The sequence below is a fragment of the Formica exsecta genome, unplaced genomic scaffold (genome assembly GCF_003651465.1).
Source record: "Formica exsecta isolate Colony F162 unplaced genomic scaffold, ASM365146v1 scaffold295, whole genome shotgun sequence".
NCBI classification, from domain to species: Eukaryota; Metazoa; Arthropoda; class Insecta; order Hymenoptera; family Formicidae; genus Formica; species Formica exsecta.
Window position 1 is genome coordinate 827,607 of NW_021850207.1, and position 24,959 is coordinate 852,565.

Sequence of the window (24,959 nt, forward strand, 5' to 3'; positions counted from 1 at the left end):
GAAAAAAAAAAAAAAAAAGACGCGGCGAGTGAGAACGCGCGTGTTACGCGCTCACGCACCTGTCGGAGATCAGAATGTAATCGTGAAAATCAAAGAAACCGTGGCCGGCGGTGCGGAGAGACGCCACGCCGGCGGATATACATATGTATATATGTGCGTATATGTGCGTGTTTTGCAACGAAGTGACAGCGAGAGAGAGACGATTTTGAGGGCGTTACTAGGCAGGAAGCCATTTTGGGGGCCGGTGCTTTTGATTAATGAACCGCTGGAGAGTGTGTGTACGTTCTTGCGCTTTGTCGGCGGGAATAATAATCGGGAATCCTTGTCGGAGTATCAAATAGGAATCAGCTCTCTCGCGCATCGGATAATCGATTAATAGTGGGTTTGGATAATGCGTGTATATACCGGATGTGATACCGTGTACCGCATAGAGATCCTTTCTAGGCATCCTGTCCTACCCTTTTTGTTTCTCATCTTTGACTTAACGCCTTTCCGGGTATCCTTAAATCGTTTAAACAGGACTGTTTAATTAATTTGGATCGTTCTTTAATCTTGCATGATTTACGATAAAAGCATCTGCAAGCTTCTATAAGAAATAAAAGATGAGAATGTTGTCGAGACAATAAGGAGTACGTAAGCTAACAGATGTTACAAACAAATATTTAAAAGTAATATTCTTATTACGCGGCATGCTTAAGGTCTTGACTCAAAAATATATCAAATCTCCTATTACGATAAACCATATAATTATTAAATATTGGAATTGTTATAGTTATATAATTTACTCTACACGAACACGTGTAAGATAATAATTGATAAAATAATTATAATAATCCTTCCGGACATTTATGCGCGTATATCGTCAAGCTGGAAATTCACAATTTTGTTTTTATTTTAATACGATTGTCAATTATGTAACGTATAAAATTGTCGACGGCAAAAGGGACGAGCTGCTTTTCGCCTGAAAATATCGGCGGATTCTCGCAGCGACGGCGTAATAAAATCAAGGGGCAGCTGGGAAGAATTTTATACATATATACCATACATACATAATATATATACGCGTTTTAAAACCTTAAATTCTCAATTTATATCTCTCGCAACGGCGACAAAGCCAAGCAGTCTGATACACGGTGACAACTTCCGGCAGCCCTTGGCGTCGTCGCGGATGCGATTGGCCATCTCCGGAGATGGTGGGTGTGGCCCCCACAGCCAGCCGGTAACCATCATCCCTCTTGTCGTCGACACTTCGCGGAGTGAGTCCCCTCTACTTTCCTCTCACCCGGGCGAAACATACGTACGGCTTACCCGCTAAACGAATCTCAACCCCCGGCGCACGATTCCGGAGGGGGAAGACTCCGAAGATGTCCTCGGAGGGGTAGGCGAGGACGGATGGAGGACGCGGATGCATCTCTCTTTATAGGGGATGGAGGGGTAAGGCGACGCGAGGAGGGTATCCGTGTCGAGGGATGGATAATCGGTCGGCATTACTGTCTTGCTCCTATAGCGACATGGATACATTCCGGGCAAAACGCTCTGGAAGGACCGTCATCGAAAGCAAAGTTGTTCTACCATTTTACGGGGACAAATGTCACAGATGACAGATGAATAAAACTATAAAACCGCGAATAATTGACAAAAAAGGAAAAAAATTGCGAATTAGCGATAAATCCTCGGAAACAACAAGATAAACAGCGGTCTCCCTAGTTTTTCATCAAAATTCTTGATAAAATCCTTTTTCAATTATATAGAGTCGCAAGAATATTGTATATTTGTTGATCCTCTTATAAATGTTCTTGTCTCAACAAATATGATGTTTAATATTGAATATTGCGACAGACTATGAGATATTGGTTGTTTCCGTTTAAAAGACAGAGAGAGAACGACTTTCTCATAAAATATTTTTGATTTTCTTTCTCTTGTAATGTAAGCTTTACAGTATTGGTCCATTTTCTGCGACGGTTAATTGAAAAACTTATTTTATCTGCTATGACAAGTTGTGTAATCTTTATATATTGGTAACATGTGTTTAAGACAGGGAAAACAATTTCAAGTATGATAATTTTTTCGGTATCTTTCGCCGTATATTCTTAATCAGCTTTTCTGATGGATGAGATAAAAGTAATCTTATTTTCCATGCTGTTTGTCTGGAAAACAAAGCCTAGCGTAGAAAACGCCGTCCGTGATAAGACTACGCGTTTGCATTTAGATTAACGTATCGCTGTTTAATCCAAACATTCCAAGAAATGTGCGCGATCAAGAGATTTCCTGCGCTTTTCCCGAGAGTTGAAAAAAAGTCGAAAATAAAAGGACAACCGTCTCAGATCGACGAATCTTAACACGATCGTTTGCTTCTTTTGAAAGCGCGAGGATATTTCCACGTAATTCCCACGAGAGTGAAGTCTCTAACGCGACGATTAATAGATTCCCCAACGGGGGAAATGATACCGGCACGATCCGGTAATGCTTTCTCGCAACGAATATTTTTGGTACGTCTGTCAAGAGCTTACTCCGCGGAGCAGCAGATTCGAAAGCGAGCCGATTTTTCGTAGAAAGAGTTTCTTCCCCGCTCGTTCCGCAATCTGGACCGTATCCTCGGTGCGGGCAAAAATCCGTCGGGATTTCACGCGTCGCGTCGCATTATCGAATCCTATGTCGAGTTAGACGGATTAGAACGTAGCGTCGAAGTAGGTCCTGCTTCTCGTGGCCGAACGCGCCTTCCAAAGTACCTTATCCTTTCGTTTGGTTTTTGTATGCAGCGCTTTTACCTTCAATCTCGGTGTGAAATATTACGCAAATAAAAAATTATTAAAATTACTTTGCTGGCAACATAAAAGATTATTCGCAAAAAACGTTCTTACAAACGGTGTCTTCAAAAATTTAAGGCATCTCTTTAAGATATTTGTGCCATTAGAGACGTTTGCGTTCAATGATCGAATGCTCTTTGAATATCGATTGATATTTGTAGAAATATAAGATTGTTAAGTAGCGGAATTCTGCTCATCATCATCGAGAGAGAAAACTAGGCGGGAAAGTAGTAATCGGCCGCGTGTATCGCGGCCAAGATTCTCCTCCACGTTCCCGAGATAGGTGGATGGCGGTGTCGTTTCGCGGTAATTCGATCCACGCGCCGTCACGTGACCTAAGTGTACTTCCGTTTCGAAGCGAAGGGAGGCGAGGCGAGGGTGACTTGCGGTGGTGCGGCGCTATCATGGCGCTGTGCTCGAGGTTCGTGCAGCTGACGGCTCAATTATCTCAGCGAGGGTCTCACACAGTCACGCCTGCGATCTACGTGTCTGCTTGCTTGCCTGCCTGCCTATCCCCTCGGATAGCCGCGCTCGCCGGTCCCAGGAATCTACAGGAGAGAGAGCAACCCCACAAGCCCATTGTCCTCCAGCTATTAACCGCCCTCCTCCCGAATGAAGGACTCATTGCCTTCGAATGCTTTGACTCCTGTCACGCGATCGGTGCTAGTGACTGCTCCGTTGCATCCGCCTTATTGCCGGTTAATCTCCTTCCAAGAGAGTTTGTCGTCGCGACGCCACGATAAACGAGTCGGCAATATTAAAAATTCTATGTATGAATAATGTATGAATTCCATGTATAAATTGATAAAGTGCGAAGAAGCGGTTCAATGACAAATAATGATCAATGTCTGCGCGAATATTTTTGTATCGTTCTAAATAAAATTTTCAACATTAGAACATTTCTACACAAATATATCTGTTGTTTGTCGAATAAATTTTTGCAGAGATATAGATACTCGGTGTCCGTAATGCGTCGCATCGAATTACTTACTTATCGTCTACTGACAATGTCATTATTGTCAAAGATTGCGATTCTACTCCGTTGTTGATTCGTTGTACGCGATAACGTGTTTGCGATACGGTGTGTTTCTTTATTAACGATCGTGACTTAAATACAAGCCGCGTTGTGTGTTTAGCAAACCATTAAGTTAATTGAAAGACCTTAGCATACGTTTCTCCTTATGACGCGCACCGGTAATATCGCCATTAACAGACGCTCCTTATCCTGTAAAGGGATGGAGATCTCTTGCGTAAAAAGCAATTTCTCTAAAGACATCCCTCTACCTAACCAGAAGATTCTTGATGAGACGTTTGCGCATTCTAAATTTATAGAACCATCAATATGATAAACGCGAATATACGCGCGCGCAGAAACAGAGAATATTAAAGAAAATTGCATAAGAAAAAAGAGAGAGAAAGATACTTTTTTTTTTTGAGAGAGAGAGAGAGAGAGAAAGAGAGGGACTGTACGCATGGTCGTTGCTCGAGAAAGAATTCCTCGGCCGAAATGTTTTCTTCGTTTGAGTTTCTTCAATACGCTAATGGAAATGAAATCCCTTAGGATGAAGACTACGACTCCGACAAAGGCGGGGTTCATCCAAGCCTAAGGGCGAATCTCACCCCCGGCGTTACCTGCCCACGCCCTTGCTTCGTCGCGTCATTTGATTATATGAAAACTACGAGAGTATAATGAGCCCTTAGACTGCTCGTTATCGCGAGTTAATCAACTTATCGATTAACTTTATCCTCCCTTTCTCGATTGAAACGAGAAAATGTCTGATTTTAAAGAAAAAAGGTGTCGAAATAATATCAGTTAAGATAGATAGATTGACAGCTTTTAACAAATTGTGGCGAGATTTACTTGACGTTATATTAAATATATAAAATAAAAATATGTGTGTATAAACACTCTAACAATCTTCGATTTCGATTTATGGTAGTTTATCAAAGACGGTCAAGTATCTTCTTTTAACATGTATTATATTCCTTTTAAATTTTCGAAAAGTTGTCGTTTTTCCCTTTCTCTCTCTCTTTATTCCTTAGTACGTACACAGATGTATCATCGTGGTTACTTGCGTTGCATTCTTTGTCACTTTGTCGCTAGGAAAAACGACTTGTGCGAAAAGAATCGCGCCTTGTTAGCCTATAAACAATGGGTTTTCGCTGAGCGAAGAAGCAACGAGCGAGAAAGGAAAGAAGAGCGCTTTCCGCTTGTCAGTTTTGCCGTTGTAAATGCGAGTTGCCACCCTTGTTACGTATCGTCTCGTTATACGCGAATGAGCGTAAAGTTATGCGCAGCGAAGCTATCCCTCCCGACGTTCTTTGACAAAAACCGATTTTTTTAAAGCTAAGAAAGAGTAAAAGGGAGTAGAATTGTGTTGCACGAAGGAAAAACTACCTTGTAAAATATTTCATCTGAAAAGTTGGTTGCGCTTCAAATCAATTTGCATAGACCCTGATATTAAATAAAAAAATTTCATAAACCAGATAAAATCTTGATAGTAATAAATATAAATTTTTTTATGTTACATTTTTAAAATTAATATCTATATTTCGCAAAAAATTTATTGTCTCGACTAATTGAATCAATTTTATCGCGCGAGAATGTTTTTTAAATATATCGAGTAAAATAAATCGCCCGCAACAGGGACCTAATCCTATTTGAGAGTAACGCGAGAGGCGAGAGACTAAGGTTTAGAGGGAGACAAGCGGTACGAATGATATCGCGAAGCAAGTCGACGCAGCAGCGGTATCGATAAGAGCATCGTTGATATCGGCGACAGAAGCATCGTTGTGGAGAAACTCGCAGAATCGGAATCATTCGTCCGTGCCGCACCAGTCGTATTGAATCAGGATACTCTCGGAGAGCAATAAAACACAGTCGGAATGTCGCGTTTCAATAGTCTCGCATTGTGAGACCGACCTGGGGGGTTCGAGGAGACGACGCGCGCCAAAAGTGTCTTTCGCGTCTGATATATCGCGCGCTCTCGGATCTCCGATGTACCAGAGATCTCTGCCGAGATTCCCTTTGCTGAACGCCCGTCCCCCTTCCCTCCGCGACGCGGAGAGAATAACAAGTCCGGAATATTCCTCGTCGGGATAGTAATTTGCAATTTTATTGAATTCCATCGCGTGCGTTTCTGCGGCGTGGGTGATATATCGTCGCGCGATATCGGTATTGACTACGTTACAACGAGGTCGTAACGTCGAGATGCGAAACGTCAAGTTTAATTCCGCGACGACCAAGTGACGAGATGCGATCTATTCTCGGGACAAAAAAAAATTTTTTTAAAGTTTGATACCAGCCCGTTGAAAGATTAGAGGCTATTCTAGATTATATTTTATTTACAGGATAGAAAAACAAAGCGGGAACGTGTCCGTCGGACATTCGATCGTTCGATGAATTTTCCGAGGCAATAAAGGGGCAACAAGCGATACTTGGTTAGATTCGCGCGATGAGTTGGCGGACACTAGTTTATTGTCTCACATATACGTATCGCGCACGTACATATGTACGTACCGGAAATCATTCGTCCTGGCAGTGCCATGGAGTGTGTAAACACTCGCGGACTCGGAGCTCGATCTCTCTCTCTCTCTCTCTCTCTCTCTCTCTCTTTCTCTCTTGGTACGAGGTTACGAGAGTGCACGGAAGGGTGGCGGCGGCGACGACGACGGTAGCGGCGGAGACGGGAAGGGGGTTGATTTTCGTTCGGGGATGTGGTAACGTACAGACCGGGTGCAGAAATCGTGTGGGTTTCTATCCCCGCGGGCTATATCCCCGGAATCAGCTGCCAGATTATTCTATTACCGCGTATCAACATGGGGTTTGTTTGATCTGAAAACACGGGCCCGCCACATTGTTTCACCCAGATAAAGAATTTAACGTCGGGTAATTAAAAGGACTTCCCTCCTCCCCCCCTCCTCATTCTCTCTCCATCCTTTCTTCCTCCCCCCCCGGCCACGGAGACGCGACGAACGGAACGACGAGGAGTCCGAAGACACGAATAACCCGCGCGTTTAACGATCCTTCCGACTCCGGGACTCTCGGATTCGTCTCCGGTGGTTTGTCGCGTGCAAATCTCTCCTGGGAACGTTTCGAGCTTCCACGGCACGAACTTTGACTATGCATCACGCGAATATTTGCGTAATTAACTCAGCTCGTGAACAGTCGAATCTTCCATTCTATGTATAATAGCTATGTGTAATATAAAGCTTGATTGATAGAGAGAAAGTATTAAAATCATATTTCTCAAGTGTCTTTCAGGCCAAGTGACGTTTATAAAGACAAGAAAACATAAGAATTTAGATTCAAACATTTTCAAATTATTTGAAGTCTTTTTAATTTATAGCACGAAGATAAGAAGAGACTTGATAATAGATTGATATATAAAATAACTTTATATATTCTAGAAATTTATTAGAAAAGAGAATATATATGAATATATATATTTTTTTTTCAACAACAATTTTTCCAGTACAGGCTATAAATTAGAATTGTATACTTATATATTTCTTTTGGTCTATTTGAAATTATATACCACTGTCTTTATTATATCACGGTTGAGGTACGGTCGAGCACAATAAGGTTCGAATCCGTGGATTACGAGCGGATCCCGAGCTGGATAAGAAAGCGACCATTGGATTAATGCCGCTGCGAAGCGTCAATGTCTCGCTTTTACGCGGATGATTAAATTCTATATCGAAAATGAATCGTTGAATTATTTAGTAGTTTAGTATGCGTTTTGTGTAACCGGCATTCGCCCTTGTTTAAGCAACGCTTTATTATATATTTAACCGCAACAAATTCATACTCGCCTCCCTTTTCCGCCGGCGATATTACGATAATTTAATTATTGTAATATTATCGAACTCTATCGCGACTGCGCATTAGTAATGACGTACAAATAATTCCGCCACTACGTACGGGCCACACGTACAATATACGGGGCGTAGGGCAAAATAGCTTAATTCGTCCGCACCAGTGCGGCCTTTGTTATTTCCTCGAATAATATTACGGCTCGTTTGTAAATTCAATACGTCGACTTTTTAATTCCTCGCCGACTGTGTATCGAGTGCCATCGATCGCGGCTCGCATATTTCCTGGCGTAACAATCGTCGCCGCTATGCCACGGCCGTATATGCCACTCTGTTCTCGTTTACTTACATTTTTCGTTATGTAATTCTAAACAGATTTATCGTGCTTTTCGATATATCGCGCCTTTCCGCCAAAGAGCATCGAGCACCGCTATTATTAATAAATGCGCTTTTTCCTTTACTTCTTCTGTGATCGTGCAAACTCTATAAATTGAAAAAAAAAATTAATTTCTCACAAAAGAAAATTTCCACAGCCTCATAAATTTGTTGTCTAATTCTAATGCAATGTTTAATTAAGAAAGGATGCAAAACAATTTTTATCCGGATATTACGACATCTTCATTTTATACTATTTAATCCGAAAAAGATATTGGAAGAATTGGTAATTGATTGACCGATCAATCTTTCGTGCGTTCTAAGAAATAATGGGAAATTTGTCATTTCGCGCGATGCCCATTTATACAGGTGTCGCGTCGCGGACATTGAGAGGCGGAAATTGTCAGCGGCAAAATTACGGGCGACGGTCGATTCATCGACGTCGAAACAATAACAATCGGCGTATGCCCGACGATGCGGTAATTAAAATAAAATTAATTGAATTGCCCGCGCGCGCACTCGCGGCCGAATCTTTCGAAGGAGATGACTGCACAGCCGTAGGGGTGTTTTGTGCGTTATTGCATATAATGCACTGTTTATTTTGCACTCTCTCTCTCTCTCTCTCTCTCTCTCTTCCCCACCCCACTCCCCGCTCATTTTCCCCGTTCCTCCTTTCGAAATGAGTATATATTATACACAAACATATATAGGCGTAAGTGTGCATGTATTATATATGGATATGGGCAATCCGCTTCTCCTTTTTTCGTATCTCGGAACGATTCTCGCATCGCGCCTCCCGAAATTTGCGTCACAGCGATTCTTGTAATAATTTCCATCAGATTGCGAGAGAAATGTTTGTACAAATGTTACATTAATCGAAAGAAACTTTAAAGATATAAATTACCTAACCGTTGATCTTTTTTTAACGAATTGAATGAATTAAAAGAATTTCTTAGCGCGTAAATATGTCGATAATGTTTCCATAATATAACGGGATAATAAATATCTTTTGCTAGTTTAGGGGACTTAACGATTTCTCGGATCGTCAAAGTTTTCGGCGACATTCAAGAGAGTTCTCGCGCGTAATAATCGATCACGATAATTCATTGATGTGTGTACTTTCGATAGGTTTAACCGCGGAGCGCAAGCAATCAATCCGTCTTCCCAAGTTTACTGTCTTTCCGTGAACTTTTCATTAAATTTTCACAAGGAATTGTTTCGATCTTTGATTCTCCTCGGGAAAACTTCTGTCCGATGTAGCGGAGCCCCGGATGGCAAGGATCAGACTCCGATTCTCGAATTCCACTTCGACTTTGCTCAATGTCGGGATTCCCACGAGACGCTCTTGGAAATAGCTCCGACGGAAAAGCTCTTTCGTCGGATCTTTTGAGCGAAAAATCGGCGAGACGAGCCGCGTTTTAACGCGAGAACGAGACATACACGCTTTATAGTCTACTCTATACTTTACATACGTTGTCATTTCATTAAAAACTTTACGCCACGCTTTTGCACAAAATTGCATCGTTTGAACCGCCTCGGAAAAAACACAAACTTGCAAATAACGCGAAACAAAAGCCGCGGATATTAATTTTCGAACGGTGCAGCGTTCGTTGTGAAAACAAGGCTTTTCTTCAGTTTTTACAAGTTGTTAGCTCTTTTTTCGGCTAACGTGTAATAGCGTCCGTTGAATAAACGGCTATTGTCGGATAACGTCTCGAGTTCTGTCTCTTGAACGTAATTAAAAAACAGACAATAGAGTTGAAATTTTAATATGCTCTTAAATATATTTTTTGAATTTCACACGATCGAATGAAAAATCGGGATCCATTTCACGGTCTAATGAAACTTAATTTCGAGATGCAAAATGTCTGGAAAACAACGTACAAATGAGGTTGTACGTTTGTTGCTTTTGACAGAAAAGCGCTCCCGACGCCGATTGCAGAATTCGACGGCGCCGACTTTGCGGCATTCGAAATACGATTTATTTGTTCGTCATCCGCGCGTGCACGCGCAGGGCTCCCAAATCCAATAATGATTTGAATACCGCGTACCCGATACGGTTTCGCGTTATTTCGGTCGCACGCCGCGCGGTATCGCGCCCGTAATTTTATAAACACTTTGAAAATCTTGCGTCACCGGCGGGTTTCGCGGCCGTCGAGATTGCCTCTGATCGCTCCTAGGGCTTCGTCTGCGCCGGCAGCAAAATAATTATAAAATCGTACCAACGAAACGAGATAAATCGAGGCTGCCCCCTCCCCCTCGGCCTCCTCCCCCGTCCTTCGAGCCTGTATTTTTTCAGCTTCAGGAAGCCGTCCGCGTTCTCGAGGAGAGGCTGTGGTCTTTCTCTCTCTCTCTCTCTCTCTCTCTCGTGGGCCTATACAAATTCGAGCCGATCATTTCCGAATGTTCGCTCCCCCTTTCCCTCACTTTGTGAATTTGGATCGCATCCGAGCGGATCTGTACTGAACAAGGTCCAGTAGGGGATATAATAGCTATCGCGCGTCCGGATTCTCAATCATCGCGCTTAATAATATTATCATGAATTCATAATTATATATATACATACATTATAAATATATTTCTTTCTTTCCTTTTTATATATTGGAATATAAAATGTACGTATTCTCTGTGAATTTATCTCTATTTATGAATAAATTTCCGTACGTATTTCTATTTAAATGTACCTAGACGTTCAATTGTATTGACGTGTATAAAAGAATGCAAAGTTGACACATTCGCACGTTAGTTATATCAAAATTGCGGAAACGTGATATTTTATATTGACATGAAACTTTTCAATTACACAATGTTACATAACTGACGTATAAATTATGCCGTGAAATTACCGTTTCAATCGTCATTTAGTTCGCGAAATATGGCGGAACCCGAGGCGGAACCAGAGGCTGAAATTAAGGAAGAGACGATAAGCGAATTTGTGGAGGAGGTTACGACAGACGCGATCGACACCGATGCAACGGAGGATGCAACGGAGGACGCAACGGAGGATGCAACTGAGGACGCAACGGAGGACGCAACGGAGGATGCAACGGAGGACGCAACGGAGGATGCAACGGAGGACCCAACGAAGGATGCAACGGAGGACGCAACGGAGGATGCAACGGAGGACGCAACGGAGGATGTAACGAAGGACGCAACGGAGGATGCAACGGAGGACGCAACGGAGGATGCAACAACGATCCAGACCAGAGACGCTATCAAATCCGAGAGTACCGATTACGAAATCACCGAACCGAACGTGGATAAGGACAGAGAAGAGGAGAAGAGATTTTGGCTAGAGAGAGGCGTGGAAAACGATGAAGGACCCATTTGGCGCGTTATAAAATCGTAAGGGACAGGATGCTCGGCTATTTTTTCTGATCGCAAATTTCTTATCTCGCACGCATAGCCAATGAATTTGCATAAAGCATCGCGTAGATACGCAGAATCGAAGGGGAAAAACAAACGGAGGGCATTGTTATCCAACGTAGCGAGGCTACCATTTCGCGCAGAGGATGCTGTCGAAGAGATGCTTCCGCTTTACGAGTGCTTCCCGCTCGGCGGCTTTCAGATTCAACATCAAGCTGATCGAAGATCGATCGGATTAGATCGATGCAAACGGACGCGAATCTGGAGAAGCATGAGGCCGAGACCGTCGGTTAGTCAACGAACAGTAGTAAGGCCAATAAACGTCGATTGCATTTACATTTTGCGATAAAATAATCTTTTCCTTCGTTGTATCTTTGCACAATTAAAGCTTTAGTAAGATTCGCGAAATTCAATAACAATATTGATCGAAAATATGTTATAAATATTATACATTCACTTGTGTCTCTAAAGATGTATTTTACGTACGACGCGCGTTAATTTCTCGTAATATTTTCTCAATAGACGAAGGTATTTCGAAGGAAAGGAAAGATACGAAGAACCGAAAGTGGGAAATGGCCGAGTGTGTGGCCGTGCGTTACGCGAGATGAACTGAAGACGCGAGAGAAGGAAGGGCGAAAGAGGCGAAGGGACATTTTCCCTTGCGATCCGCAGCATGACGACGACGCAGAGGAATTCCTTCTGCGCGAGCAGAGGAGCGATTTCGCGAATCGCAAAGAGTTGGGCCACGTTCGCAAACGAGTGCAGTGTGCGGATTCTAAGCTGAAATTATTGATAGATCGCGCGGTCGGCGAACGTCCCGGTTTGGTGGACGGTGATTATGTCATCGTAGAATTTGACGCGCCCGAGGGACAGGATAGACGTGTCTACGCCAACGTGGTTCTTCGCGGGTTAAAGGGCATGCATCTACCGGAACTGAGCTCGCTGCGAGAGCGCAGGAACACTTGGAAGTTTTGCTTCTATCAAGCGGTCGTGGCGTTATTGGCGAGAACTCAACTCAGGTATTCAAGTATGACTGCACGATTCAATCAAAAAAGAAAGAGAGAGAGACAGAGAAAGAGCGTGAATAAAAAATGCATCTCAGTGCATTTTGGCAAATATTATCGTTAATTTAATTTAGTTTATTTTTGAATATTTGACTATAAAAATTAGACTATATTCTACCTCCGTGAGAGTTAGAATCTAGTCAGAGCTGTCATCTCTTTTCGCACAAGCAGCACTTACTCATTTCACGTTATCTGTGTCTTTGTACGAAAGATACAAGTACGCGTGGGGTGCCAATATCGATTACATCTATGACCACGCCTGGACACTTTACACTCATATCGGCACGATTAACGTAAAGAAGAAGCAACGTTTGGACGATGTTGTCGTGTACAATTATAAGTATGACGTCGAGATTGAGCTGATTCAAGAAATGAGGGATATACCTGTAGTGCGAAACGTCGATTTTAACTACGAGGAGAGCGATCTAAAGAGACAGATCACGTTACGCAGGAAAGATCCCTTGGAAGTCAGGGTAGAACTCGGCTGTCAGAAAATAACGAATCTAGAATACGTACCTGTGCACGAAGAAACACGCAGGATCGAGGAATGGTTCGACAAGCTGGCTGCGCGATATCGCGACTGCATCTTCCGCACGACCAGATTCTCGTTGGCCTTCTGGCAAGATGGCCTTTTCTGGTATCTCTACAATCCTTATCGATGCGACGAGTTTGGCTACTGGAACGATAACGGTCGCGCCTGCATCATAAAGTTTTGCTCCAAGAGCTCGCTACGGAGACACCTGATGATCCTCCTGTTGCGAGCCTACGCCTACCGCGAGATTCCAAAGTCACGCGATCCGAATCAATCCGAGATCGCGAGCGACAACGTTTTCGATGTTCAAATTTTCCACGTGACCTTTCACTGCTGTCAGCTGTATAATCTCAAGTTACTGCAACGCGGCGTACCTGAACCATCGCGACAACGTATCGACGAGCGTCCGTCGGATTCTCTTCTCGAAATCGAAGACACGACCGATCGAGAGGAAGACGAGGAGGACGATCCAAGAGAACCGAGGGAGAAAGTCACTTGGTTGAAGTGTCACCGAGTCACTTGGAGCAGATGCGCGCCCACGAAGCGAAAGAGCCGCGCTAAATTCGCCGTTAGCGGCGACAAAGTGGCGAGATGGCATCAGTACTACGTGGAGAAACCTAACAGGCTCTTCTCCCTGTGGGGCGAGATACACATAACCGACCGTATGTTCGACGAAGCGAACCGAGGCATGCAAACGTATGCCTGTTACGTGGTGTGCGCTGGCATGACCAGGATCATGGCGCCGGAATATTGGAGCCCGAAGATCCTCGACGCGATCGTCGTGTGCGGCGATCGCTATTACACGCGCAGCAAGCACGAGGCCGAGCTCAAGTCCACCGAGACCGAGTACGTTCAGGTGAGCTGCTGGAGCAGGTATCTATGCGATCGCTTCGAGATTGGCGATACCTTGTTCGAGGCCAGGATGTTACCGGCTATTTGCGGCAGACTGTACGCGAGATCGCGCGAATGTCTACGAGGAACGCTGGAACGACTCTTCTCCGATCATCACTTTGGCATCCTGACGTGCGAGAGCGTCTGTCTCGGTGTCTTCAAGTTTTGCGGCGCGTATTACATGTGCGACGTCAATTCATTTGGCCCGCCGCTCTTTCCATACGGTCACGGCGCCGCTTATTTGATGAGGGCCACGTCTCTCGGTGAATTCGTGATGATGCTTGTGTTGACCATCGCCTCGACAGAACGTAGTCGATTCAGTCTAAATCCCGTGGAAATTCTCAGAATTGTCGATATCGGTCCCGCTTATGATTCTCGCGCGAGGATGAGTGAAAGAAGAAAGCGCTTTGGAAGATTCGCTGGGAAGATGTGTACGTTCGACGAACGGAGGAAGGGAAGGATAAAAAAGTAGAACTGTAGAACAGCTGAAATAATTATACATACAATGATAATTAAAAGTCTGATTGAAAAAAAGGTCGTCAGAGCGAAATAAAATAAAAGAAATTAAAGGAAGAGTGTTTTTTATAAATAAATCGGCGTAAAATAATTTGTTTGTTACTTTGATTGATTTTAAACTTTGTTATATACGGAAAATATCAAGCGAAAATTTCGACACAACTATTTTGAAATTCCTAAACCATCGACGTGTTTTAATATTTATGTGTGATGGAATCGAAGCTACGTGTAAACGTTTATATAAACGTACGAATGTATTTTCCACAACAGTGACGTGATTTTAATAAGAAAACATTGTTGTAAAACCGGAAGTTACGCGCTAAAGCACAATAGTATCGCGAAATTGAAACTTTTTCGCGATATAAATGAATATCTCGCTGCATACTTATATAAATGAGAATCTTTAATAAAAATGTGTGTCGCATTGAGACAAAACTAAAATTTTATTCCTTTCGGATAAAAAAACCTTTTCAGATAAAAGCTCAATGAATATTAATTATTAAAAATTTCAAATACATCAATAAAAGAAAAATAAATCCAACATAATTCAATTTAATTTAATTAAAATCAAATGTCAGTATCGAGTAAACTGGCGAATGTAAACTGGCATTATCGAGCCAAGCGCGGTATAAGGAGCGCAAACACTGTTTACACAGGACAGTTTACACCGACATTTGATTTTAGTCATACGAGCCGTACATTTAATTATATAATTTAATTAAGTTAAATTTATTTTACTTTCATTAATTGAGTTGATTTAGTTAAACCGGAAATAAAGGTACATTTAAATCGCGAGGCAGCAATTAAATATTCGCGCGGGATTAAAGACGGGCATTGCGCGAGATTGACTTTGCAAATTAATTCTTATAAATTATTTCATCGTTGTAAAGCAAAATCGTTAACATATTCAGAATTGGAGGTAAAAGGAAACATATGGCGATATAATTAAATTTATAAAACTTTCAAATATATATAGTCGGTGAGGGGATATATATATGTAACGATATATACGGACTATATTCTTGCAGATACCAGAATTGTCATTTCATGTTTAATATTATAAAACTAATTTTTTTAATAAAAGAAAAAGAGAAAGAGAGAGAGAGAGAGAATGTACCTTTTGCAGAGAGATGCGTCTGCAAGGAGATCAAACGTCACGCCGTCTCTTGCTCCGACGCAATAATTTATTTCGGTATCGTACACATCCATCGTTACTCATATTTACAGTGATATTTACAACGCAATTACGTATATACATGCTGCCCATTGTTAATAAGAGCGCGAAAGCGCCGGGTCATCATTTCCAATTTCCTCGACCCATCGATGAGCGAAATTTCTCGTCTCGTCCATATAATCGCACTACGCCACCTCGAGATCGGAGCTGTCCGTGTCCTGTTCCAGCTTCTGTTGTTGTTGCCTGCTTAAGCTCAAACGATCGCCCACCATCACCGTCGCCGTGGCACCGCCGTCGTCGGCGCGTTGACGCTGCTCCAGCTGCAGCTTCCGCAGACGATCCTGCTCCTCTCGCTTCTGCTTCCGCCACTTGGCGCGACGATTTTTGAACCATACCTGAAATGAGCACGTTTCGACGGATCGTTTAAATTAGACGGAAATTTGAATTAATCCTTTATTCAGTAGCGTAAAGTTAAATAATTCTTTCTAAGAGAGAAGAAAGAGAGAGATAATATAAAAAGGGGAAAAATATAGTTTTGTATTTTTTTCCAAGCCATTTTACATGCTATTTTTTACATTAGTGAAAAAAATTGAAAGCTAATATTAATAGATAAGAAATCATATTGCTTGAGATCAATATAATCAAATGAAGGATTAAATAGGATTAATTTTTTTATCCGCAAAAAAGCGAAACGACGTAGTCGTATAATAAAATGTAAAACGAAAAGAAAATTATATGTAATATAAATAAATTGCAAAGTAATATATAATTGCATATTTTTCAAAAATAAAGACGTAATGATATCAGTTTTAAAATATCATATAATTACGAATTAAAACGATTGTGTTTGCTGGTAAAGTCAACAGTTGAATCTCCGATAAATGTAGAATTTTTTTAAATTCGTGATTATGCAAGATTCATCACACGTACAACGCGTGTACTGCGACATATTATCTAATGAAGTAAGAAAAGACGCGAGACGTACATCAAACGAATTCCCGCTGCACTCGGAATACGCATTTGTTCCTCACGCCTGTCTGAATCAATTCGAATGAAAACCGACAATCAATATTCCACCCCTACTCGCTCGCTCGTTTTGCTGCATTAGCTATTGTAATAGCTCGACCCTCGTTCATTTTAAAGAGTTCCTCGCTAACCGAGATCACTGTATCTCGTAAACTCTCCACGAGACGCGAGATTGAATCTGTCGTGAACGCGTGTGTCATTTCACGCAGACCCTCGAAATGTCCCGTGTAAACTTGCCAACGGCAATTTTAATAATACTATTAATATTCATAGAGACGTGACGCTAATTAAATCATCACCTATCTATCTGTGTTTATACATATATCGATCTATTTTTGAATAAAATGTGATGGGGGCATCGATAGTTTACGAGACGTCTACCTTCGGATTCAACATCGTAGTCGAGACGATCTTGGAAGTACACAAAACATTGCCTTAGGTTTTTCCTGACCCGTTCCTAGTTTTTTCTTTGTCCTCTTCTGTGCTCGCTTCCCCCCGCCCTCGCTTCCCCGTTTCCTACTACCGCGAACGCAGCGTACAAGAGTCGCTATTCTACTAATTCTGTGCAAACACCGTGACTCTCTCGCTCCGAGATTCGGCCCCCGGTACCAGACGCAGGTATATGTTGTTCCAGTCTTTAAACACTCTCGAGATTCGGGAGACCTTCTCTTTGGCAAAGCCGACACGACGCGGGTGGTCCCACGCGCGAGTGTGTCAATGATTCTCACATAAAATCCGTGATTACTCGACAGAATCTTCGCCGGTCGTCAGGGATTCCGTCAGGTGTCGGATACCACGACGGGTTACTTTATGACACAGCTCGCGTAATTCGTAATCCCGTATCTAATTCTTCGCTCTCGTACGTTGCATCTAATAATATATATACTTGAAAATTGAAATCGGTATAAATATCTTGTCAAAACGAATATCGAAATATATAAAATAGGATTCTGCTTTTTAACTGTGCGCGTATGTAACGTAAAAATCACAGAGATTACAATATAACATTTATCACGGCAGATTGAGAAGCGAGATCGTTAATTACTAAAAAAATAACACTCATTCGGCGACACAATGAACCGCGCGATTTTTTATTGAAAGGTAAATTTATACGAAATTAAACGCGCGTCGCGCGTTTAAAAAGCTCCCACTCTCTCTCTCTCCCATTAACTCATGGAAAGTATACACCACATTTTATAGAAATTATAAATTGCACGAGGCGCGCGCTATCCGATACACGCGTGTGCGTGCACGCACTCCGCGCCAGCGAAAGCTCGCTCGTACGATCGTATGTATGTATAATTGAAGTAAACACATTATCGCTAAAGCTTTTAATCTAGCATGCAACTTGTTAGCTCAAGTCGACCGAGTACCCCGATAAATACCCGCCGCGGTAAATTTTAATGGCCGCGTTAAAATATTAGGGGCTTTTATGCATTAGGACGACAAACACAGGGCCGTTTCATCCCACTCAGGAACGGCGGCTGCGGCGCGCGAGCGCGTAGAGTTTGCCGACATTACATTACAAATTGTGCGTGCGGACCCATCCGGACGGTCAATGTTTGTCAATCCGAAACCCAATATTCTGTTCACGGCTCGAGAAAGTAATTTGTCATCGGGAGGCAGCTTAAGACCGGCTGCTGCACAACGTAACTCGGCCGCGAACGGTGAGAAACGGTAGTCGGTTTTCTTGTTTTCGGAAAACGACGATGGACGCGAACACACAAGTACGAGAAATATTGTCTCAATACACTTCTCGTTCTTTTTACTATTTATTATTTTAATTTCTTAGCATATTTAATTCCTAATGTGATGATTAATTTTATTTCGACCGGAGCGTGACAGAACAGATATAGAAGTTTATATCTCAACTATAATTTTAATAATTAAATAACGGAACTTTATTTTTTTTTATTTTAATCCGTTTGGATCTATAAATTCAATTTTAATTTAAAAAATGATATTTAATTACTAATTTATTTTAATGGCGAATTTTGACAAGTCGCGACGGTTACTATCGATATCGCACAACCGACTTTAAATTCATCAAAGTATCTATCATTAAAGTAAAAAAAAAAAAAAAAAAAAAAAAAAAAAAAAAAAAAAAACCGGGTAAACTTAGATAGAAAAAAAAAAAAAACAAAAAACAGAGAAGCATCGTGTATAATAAAATGTAAAACGTGAGAAATTTGACCAACCTCGATTCTTTCCTCCTTAAGGTCGACCTGGAGGGCCAGTTGTTCACGCAAGAGCACATCGGGATAATGCGTCTTATCGAAGGTAGCCTCCAATTGTTCTAATTGTTCCTCCGTGAATATCGTTCGATGACGGCGTTTTCGCTTCGCCATCGGGCCCATTCCCGGATTATTCGGATTTATTTGATAAGGATGGCCGGCGTGATAGAAGGCCGGTTGTCCGTGGAGGGAAACGCCGGCGGCGGCCATCGCTGCCACGTATCCTCCAGGATACAGTCCTGGATATGCCGCGGCTGAAATTCAAAAAATGCGACGAAAGGATAATAAAACTCGCATTCACCATTTCTATCTTCTAAAACTCATTACATCCTCTAACGTAATCTACTCCTGCGCATGCGGCGCATAAATGATAAAGATTATCCGCAGCCGCACAACGCCATTTGAACTTTGCGTCGCATTAAAGATTCAAACGTCCATTCTCATTCGCGATTATAACATTAGGGGAGACTGGGATCGATTGTAACGAGGGATAACAATCGCGATAATTCGGGCTACAAATTGATGCAGCGAGACAAAAGGATTACATCCTTCGCAATACGCGTCTATTCGCAAAGAACGCTCTGACATTTTCACGAATTGAAAGTACGAATAAATTACGAGACGAGGTCGAAATTTTTGTCGAAAGCGCGATATTACAATTCGTAGAGCCAGTCATCCCGCGACCCCATTCACCCGTGTTTAGGATAAAAAGGTCGCCAAGAGCGCCCGCCCCGCGTCCCGGGGGACGTTTTACTTTAAAATCTCGAAGAAAGCTGCTTAAACGCGACGTTGCGTATGAAAATGTGGGGACGGTAAAAATTTCTGCTTTTACTTGCAGCGCGTTTTCACTCACTCACACTCTCTCTTTCTTTCTTTCTCGCGTCTGCATGCTTTCTTTTCATCCTTCCAGCAGGATTGCACAAGGAGCTAGATCGTTCATGCATGATCGAAACGGATTGCGGATTTCATCTCGCGTATCCCCAATGCAAAACAGAGAGAGGGAGAAAGAGAGAGAGAGAGAGAGAGAGAGCTGGGTTTCCTTGAGGGAAAAATACTTAAAGCCCCCGCGGGCATATAAAGGAAGTTTTGACGCGTTTCTCGCACCGAGTCTCTTAGGATTTCACGTAGGGTCTTCCATTTTCGCAATGTAAATTGTTAAACGTTTCCCTGTCGGACAAAATACATTTCATAACACCTACAGAAAATTGATAGAATCTGCACAAGAAGTTTTACGTTGTAGAAGCATATAAATGATAACAACTGGTGTGAAAAGCAATTAGATAAAGCTTTGACGGAGAGGAAGATTTGAAGAGATTATTTGTTTATATAATAATGACGAATATATACTTGATATAGTAAACGAGCAAGATTGTAAGATTTGTTAATTATAATAAAATTAAGTTAAACATAAGACGACCATCTCATCATGTAGCGACATTGTACGTATCGTAAGAATTACATCGTTGATTACAAATAAAATATGTCCGTTTTTTTTTTTAAAGAACTCTAATTTTTTTTCCAAGTTTAATATTTAAAGTTTAAAATTAATCGATAATTTTCCAATTTCAGAAGAGTAGTCTATCAATTTATTTACGAAATGTATGAAAATGAAGATATCGGTTCCTTTCGTTGAAATTTTCCATAATTTTCCATAAATGCTTACATATATTACAAAAAAAAAAAAAAATATAAAGAATGATATATTGACCCAATATCGTTTGATAAAAACGTAATTAACATATCCGGTAACACGCATAAATTAATCATTTGATTCCGCATAATTTTCCGATGCGACCGATCCCGAACGTTTCATTTATCCAAGCCATTCATTTATTCCCGAGCGCTTCATTTATTCTATCCATCCATTTATTTATATCTTTCTAGTTTTCTCGACATTATTCCTCGAATTTCATTTACGTCATCGTAAGAATTTAATATAATTCCGTGACATGAATAATACCACGATTTAATATCGATGCGAATCTACATTTATCGAAAACTTTATGTAAAATATATAGAGCAATGTTTAAAGAGCTTATGTGCGGGGTAGATACTCTAACAAATGACGTTGATCATAATTTCATGCACGCGTAAAGGGGAACTCGGGCGCGACGTGCGAGAGAAGTCTCAAGAGACGTCTTGTAAAAGCCGCCTAAAAGAAGTCTAAAGGATTAGTAGGTCTCTTAAGCGTCTTCGCGGCCTCTTTCAGCGGCTCTCGGCACGTTCGACCGAAAGGAGTCACACCGGGAGGGAGTCTTCGGGGAGCGCGGGCCCCATTACTACCCACCGAGAAAATCCGCCGAGGTGAACGCCAAATGATGCAGCTGCTGCTGCAACGGGTGGATCGTCGTGGTGCGACTGGCGGCCGACTCGATCGTGTCCGGCGTCTGGATCGCGGACGCGGCGACGGTGGTGGTGCTCGTGGGCGCGATAACGTTGCCGATCGGTCTCGGCGCCAGGATGCTGTCGATGGTGAAGAGCGATGTGGGGGACGACATGGTGGCGGAGGAGCCGCCCGGTCGCGAGGGCATCGACTCGCGTAGATTCCGATGCCGGAGCGCAGCATCCCCCGCGGTACCGATCGGACTCCTGGCGAATGTCCGTTCGTCACGCGCGGCATCGCTCGTCTCGCTCGTGTTGTTGCGTCTCGTCGTCGCCGAGATGTGATTCTGATTACTCGCATCAGGCGAGTAGCTGTACAGATAGCTGTTGTGGTGGCCGTAGCCGGATATACCGGGACCATCGTGCAGCGGACTCGACGGCTCCGTCATGGGCGAGCGTGATCTCGGCGAGTCGCTCGCATAAGTGCTCTCTACCATGTTATCAGGTTCGCACGGCTGTATTAGTTATATCGACGCGTTTAGCGAGAACGTGGTTAGATACCAATGTCCTAGACTCCAGAAGGATGCGCAGGAGACGAGCATAAGGGTGCTCCGTTCTACCCTTCTCCGGCCTTTCGGCAACGTTACGTTTTTGCTTGCATTATGTAAGACAAAATTTTCTACGACTTTCTCGCGACTTTTCGAATTTCCCGACACCGAGCGAATTTCCGGTTAGCGTCGCTTCTATCCTTTTTCTTTTTTAGATAAGAATGAGATGCGTCTGCGCGATCTTGTCGAGGCTCCTCCCTCGTGGACGATCGTTCATCGACGTGTCATCGGCGCTCAACATCGGAGACGATAGTCGCGAGGAAGGAAGGAGCGATCCGATCTCCGGGGATGTTTGGTTCCTCGCGCGGTGACCGCACTTTATTCCACTTCCTCGCCGTTAAGCCGTCGTAGGGCGCCGTGGCGTGATCCGATCGCGCCTAGCGTCGCGGACACAAAGTGACATCTCCCCGATAAAGGATATCCGTGGACTAGCCATAGTGGTGGCCGACGACGCGGTGGTGCCGCGTGGACGAGCTTCCTTCCTGCCCTTCCCGGTCCTCGTCGCGCACAACCGACAAAGCCACCCCCGTGGCCCGGAGCCGCGCCAGCCGCGTCGGTGGCGGACAGAGAGACACCCTCGGCTACCGCGTCGGGTTGGCGTGCGTTGTCCGCGATCGGGGCGTGGCTCTATCTGGCTCCATCCACTTTTCCACCACCCTGTCACGCGGTAATAACCCCGTGTTTCCCCCCTTCGAGCACGAACGAAACGCGGAGTGCGTGAGAGGGCGAGAGAGGACCGACGACGATGACGACGACGGCGGCGACGGCGGCGACGACGACGACGACGACGACGACGACGACGATCGCGCGGAGGGTGCGATCGCGTCACGACGTTCAGGGGTGGGATGTTGCATCGCGGCAACAGACATGCGAGGCAACGGGAGAGGGTGGTTACGAAATAACTCTCTGACGGAGAGAGAAAGAAAAAGAGATGGGATCGCGGAAGCAAACGACATATTTGCCGATGCATATTATCAGCCGAATCTCTCGCTCTCCTTCCTTCTCCATCGCTTAAACACACAATCGAACAGAGGAGCTTATATTTTCAAACTGTCTTAAATTTATGCTTTTTAAAAAAAGCGGAGACGGTGCGTTAGATACCTTCATAATTTCCATTAAAAAGAATGTGCATTTAAGATCGTATGGAGAAAGAAGCTCTTCAATTTTCATCTCTGACTCTAGATATTGACTCGGCATTTATTATATCAGTTATCGTTTATCAATTACTGTTTGCTTGGTAGATAGCAGCGTATAACGACATGAATGTTATACAATTTTAAAAACAGTCAGAAAAATCTGTCTAAGATTGATTCCGTTCTCCAAATTCAAAAATTAATATATTAACATGATTTTATAAGAATGAGATACGTTTTGAGCAAGGACTTTACATATTTTCCGACTGTCTTTATCTTTAAAAAAACAATTTTGTCTGATTATTTTTCAAAAGAAATATTGCATGCGTCGTTCAAACGTGAATCGGAAGCTCCAGATTCCAAATCCAATAACATATATGGAGCATTTCATCCCTCGTATAATTTCGTTCATCGTTAACGCTTTTCTATCGATTATTATCTTAATTTAATATCTCTTGTCGTTCTTTACATAGCTTTCGCTATCATATTAATAAATGTCGCATTGATTCGTAATCTTGAATTATCGAATCGATTTGTCGATGTTATGGGATCAAATAGCGAGCGCAAACACCAATCCGGACGCGATGAACCCCACGCGGAAGCTCAGGCGTCGGTAGATCTGGATTATGGCGGTTGCGCGCGGCCAGAGAGAGAGAGAGAGACAGACAGACAGACAGACAGATAGAAAGAGAGGGAGATTTCTCTCCTCCTCTCCCCGTGAGAGAACCATATCTACCTACCTACCTAGCGAATCCGCGCGGATCTGTTCAATTATTCAAATCCCGGCCAATGCGTCCGTATTAATAACATAAAACCGTTGTAATGTGCATTGACTGTCGTCCTCGCGTCTTTGCCCCTCGAGAAGAAGCACGAAAGGGAGAGAGAGAGAGAGAGAAGGGGGGGAGAGGGGGTACAGAATCGTGACGCGGATACACGGAGATCGAGCGTGAAAAAGGTTTTCTCTCTCTCGTTGGGGTGCGTATCTCGACATTGTAAATGCTCTCCCCGCGTTCGTCACGTTTCTACCCTCCTCTGGCCCCCTCGCGACGGGCCCCACCTCCCTTTCCTCCGCCGAGGTACGTCCCCTCCGTGCGGTCCATTCGGGCGCAGCGAGATCCACGCCGGGCTTAATCCTAATCCGTACGTTAATCGTACGCCCGATCCGGCGAACCGGATCCCACATTCTGTGCAATCTGTGTACGCGTATTATATGCCTGCCTCTATCTCTGCCTATACCTACTTATCTACCTACCGGTTTTAGGCCGTTGTCAGAACCAGAAGACGTTATAGTAGCGCGCGCGCACGCGAGGGATTTTGCGAGGAAATCTTGAGGAGGAATGGCATCGTCCCTACCTTTCTCGCAGCTCCGGAATGGCCATTGTATTCGCGTACGTCGTGAATTTTATTAGCGACCAGATCACACGGCGAGAACCGGCCATCGCTAATATATCTCTTGATCTGCTGATGTTCTTTTTGCGATTTTCAGGCGCTTCGCTACGCGAACAAATTGTTGCTCGGGACGAGAAATGATAAATGTAGTTAAACGAGTTTATTTTGAAATCGGTGCCACGAAATGTCATGAATTATGAATGAGATATGCTTTCTGGAAAAAGAGAAGAGGTAAACTTATTTAACCAAGTTAAATAAGTTTACTCTGAACAGAACGCGCGCAACGAAAGTCACGCTGTTTTGAATACATAAAATGAGTTTCTATCGAGAGAACGTACGGATATAAACTGCAAAATAAAAATATTGTATCTCGCGATATCGCGTTTTGCACGAATTTTTCGTTGACGCAAAATCTCTCTCGACTAAACCGCTCTCTCTCTCTCTCTCTCTCTCTCGGCGGGGCGGCTTCTTCGTAAAAGATTACAATTTCTCCGGCGATCACGGGGGGATGAATCCTCGGCGCTAATGCAGCGACAATACAGATGTTTTCGCGTCTAAGCGGCGTGCTAAGTGGATCTCGCCCCTTCGTTCTCTCTCTCTCTCTCTTTCCCAATAAAGACGAGAGAATGCGCTGAGAAAAAGCACCCGCATCGATATTCTTAAAGGCGTACCGCGGGGTGTCGACGAGACCCGATACCTGGTCTCTC

At 43.2% G+C, this 24,959-nt stretch overlaps 3 protein-coding genes across 4 annotated transcripts in view; 2 read left to right on the forward strand and 1 right to left on the reverse strand.

Moving 5' to 3' along the window:
- The window catches only part of LOC115237451 (N-acetylglucosamine-6-sulfatase-like), a 21,957-nt gene extending 11,038 nt beyond the window's left edge, over positions 1-10,919 (forward strand). The window contains exon 10 of the mRNA XM_029810502.1: positions 10,863-10,919. Coding sequence (XP_029666362.1) covers positions 10,863-10,904 — 42 coding nt within the window. The 3' untranslated portion in view covers positions 10,905-10,919. The remainder of the gene's footprint in view (positions 1-10,862) is intronic.
- A 604-nt stretch (positions 10,920-11,523) lies between these two features.
- Positions 11,524-14,333, forward strand: LOC115237416. The gene is made up of 3 exons (XM_029810424.1): positions 11,524-11,652; positions 11,886-12,382; positions 12,639-14,333. Exons 1-3 carry the CDS (start codon positions 11,524-11,526, stop codon positions 14,320-14,322), a joined length of 2,310 nt encoding a protein of 769 aa, XP_029666284.1. The 3' UTR covers positions 14,323-14,333.
- Positions 14,334-15,461: 1,128 nt separating this feature from the next.
- LOC115237403 (homeobox protein goosecoid-like) overlaps positions 15,462-24,959 on the reverse strand; it is a 20,614-nt gene continuing 11,116 nt past the window's right edge. Inside the window, exons 1-3 of one of the 2 annotated variants that reach the window (XM_029810411.1) lie at positions 21,088-22,237; positions 18,765-19,054; positions 15,462-15,935 (exon numbers count right to left, since the gene is read on the reverse strand). In XM_029810411.1, the coding sequence (XP_029666271.1) occupies positions 15,726-15,935; positions 18,765-19,054; positions 21,088-21,619 (1,032 nt within the window). In that variant the 5' untranslated portion in view covers positions 21,620-22,237 and the 3' untranslated portion in view covers positions 15,462-15,725. Of the gene's footprint in view, positions 15,936-18,764; positions 19,055-21,087; positions 22,238-24,959 lie in introns of those variants that run through there. The other variant, XM_029810412.1, reaches the window with a different exon arrangement.

Excerpts from the sequence above, each read along its gene's own strand:
- LOC115237416 (XM_029810424.1), top strand. The coding sequence starts at position 11,524 with ATGCTTCCGCTTTACGAGTGCTTCCCGCTCGGCGGCTTTCAGATTCAA. Across the intron at positions 11,653-11,885 it reads GCATGAGGCCGAGACCGTCG|ACGAAGGTATTTCGAAGGAA; the intron begins GTTAGTCAACGA and ends TTTTCTCAATAG. Across the intron at positions 12,383-12,638 it reads TTGGCGAGAACTCAACTCAG|ATACAAGTACGCGTGGGGTG; the intron begins GTATTCAAGTAT and ends TTTGTACGAAAG.